The 2,024-nt window shown below is 44.5% G+C and overlaps 1 protein-coding gene across 1 annotated transcript; it reads left to right on the top strand.

The window, feature by feature from the left end:
- Window positions 1-185: 185 nt before the first annotated feature.
- On the top strand, window positions 186-893 carry TEOVI_000204900 (uncharacterized protein; the record flags this gene model as incomplete). Its single annotated transcript, XM_067225180.1, has 1 exon — window positions 186-893. One exon carries the CDS (start codon window positions 186-188, stop codon window positions 891-893), a length of 708 nt encoding a protein of 235 aa, XP_067081281.1.
- Window positions 894-2,024: the final 1,131 nt, after the last annotated feature.

Below are 2,024 nucleotides of genomic sequence, written 5' to 3'. Positions count from 1 at the left end.
CCCCCCCCAGTTTATCCGTTTGCTTGGACTTGTTTCCATGCATTACCCTCCCTTTTCACCTTCTTTCTCTTCTTTCTTCTTTCTATTTTTTAAAAAAAATAAATATATAAATAAACATAAACTCCTTTAACTTTACACGCCACTGACAGCCAGCTGGTTAGGGAGGGTAGAGTTGAACCAACATCATGGCGAAGTCCACCCGCTCAAAGTGGAAGAAGGCGCACCGCCGTCAGCGTGCGCAGTTGGAAGCGGCAACAGTCTCAAAACGCATTGGCCGCCTTAATGGGAAATTGAAACTCGCGGCGGAGGGCGGTTTGAGTGAGGTTCCGCTGCAGGATCCCGAGACACGTTTTCATTTTGTGAACCCCCAAATGGACCATAACGTCCCGCACACATGCAAGGGCCTCAATAATAACTACGAGCAACTTATACGGGAGTCGCCTGATTTCAACAAGCCACTGAAACTTAAACCGCCAACCACTAATTACTACGGTAAGAGCAACCCGGACGCTCCACATCCCGTGACGTGCCAATACGAAGTTATCAGCGCCACAACTCCCGTAGCGGGTCACGCCCTCTCCGTTGAGGATGTTGCGCGTATGACCAAAGAGCAAGTGGAACATAACCAATCGAAACCTGAAGAGGCCCGCAATGATAAAGGGATGAGGACTGAGGAAAATGAAGAAAATGATATGGAAGAGTTTGTGTTGGGGTGTAATGACGCAGCGAAAGAAACGACAGTTAAGACGAAGGCTTTGTTAGCGGGTAAAACGACAATCAGTCCGTTACCGAAGAAAAGCAGGAAAGCCCCAGTAAAGTCCGTAACAACTGCCTTGAAGCGGAATGGACAGTTGAGGAGCTCCAAAGAAAAGAAGAAGGTGCAGTGGAGGTAAGTTGGGAGTATCTCGTGCTCTTTATTGTTGGTTTCTTAGCATGCGGTGTTGAGGTCCCTTCCGCTATTGGTGAATGGCGACATAAGGAGTACCCCCCCAAAAAAAATAAAAATAAAAAAAATAAAAAAAGAAATGCATACCCTTCTAAGTGAAAATTTGAGTGGCATCAGTAGCGCGGGGCACACCATATGCGGGTGTTTGTGCACGTGCTTTTGCCGTTTCGTCATACCAACTGAAACGTTTAACTCGCCTTAAAGGGAGAATGGAGGTGTCAGTGACCCGGTGGAAAAGGTGACTCACCGCAGGAGAATCTCTTTTTTTAGTCATATAAGCAACTGAAAGCCAAGACAATATTTGTTAACTGCGTCGCATTCCTTTTATTCTTATTTATTTTGGGTTAACAGAATACTGTCTAACTTATCCTTTATAGTAAAGGATTGAATGCGGTTGTGTTTGCACACTCTCTTTATTATACTGTCCATTTCCCACCCTAATGTGCGAGCATTTGCAATTTAACGCGGTGTATCTGACCTCAAATCTGTGCGCTCTTTAATTACCGCTATCGCCATCGTAGCTGTGGCACACTTCTCTCAATTAATTTCCTTCTTTTTTTTTTAAAATCACTTCTTCCTTTGTATGCGTATGTGTTTGTGTGGGGATGAACATTCACCCCTATCGATGTCATTTCTCGTGGGTTCGCCGAAAGGAAAGTGGAAAAGGACAGGGCCAAAAGGGGTTTGTCTGACGGCAGAAGGGAGGAAACTGTAATTGCCGCAGTACGAACACCATAGGCGTGTAGTCAAACCGAAGAAGAAAAGGAAGAGAAAGGGAAGGAGATAAACACAAATAAAGTGTTAAGAGAGGAGACCAAAAGTGGTACGCGGAGTGGAAAATAGTCCGTTTTATTATTATTATTATCATTATTATTTTTTGTTTTTGTTTTGGACGGGAGGAACCCCGGGCTGAGGAAAGGAGAGATTGGTGACGACTTATCTGTCCGGTTTGCAGCTGCTGCTGTTGCGTCGTCAATTCTTGAAAACAACCACAGCAACATCCATAAAAGCATAGGTACGTGTTTGTTCTAGCCAGGCATCACGTGGAACGAAAACAATTAAAAAAAAAAGACAAAAA

Source organism: Trypanosoma equiperdum (genome assembly GCF_001457755.1).
Source record: "Trypanosoma equiperdum strain OVI genome assembly, contig: ctg_48, whole genome shotgun sequence".
NCBI lineage: Eukaryota > Euglenozoa > Kinetoplastea > Trypanosomatida > Trypanosomatidae > Trypanosoma > Trypanosoma equiperdum.
This window is presented reverse-complemented; position numbering and strand designations above follow the sequence as displayed.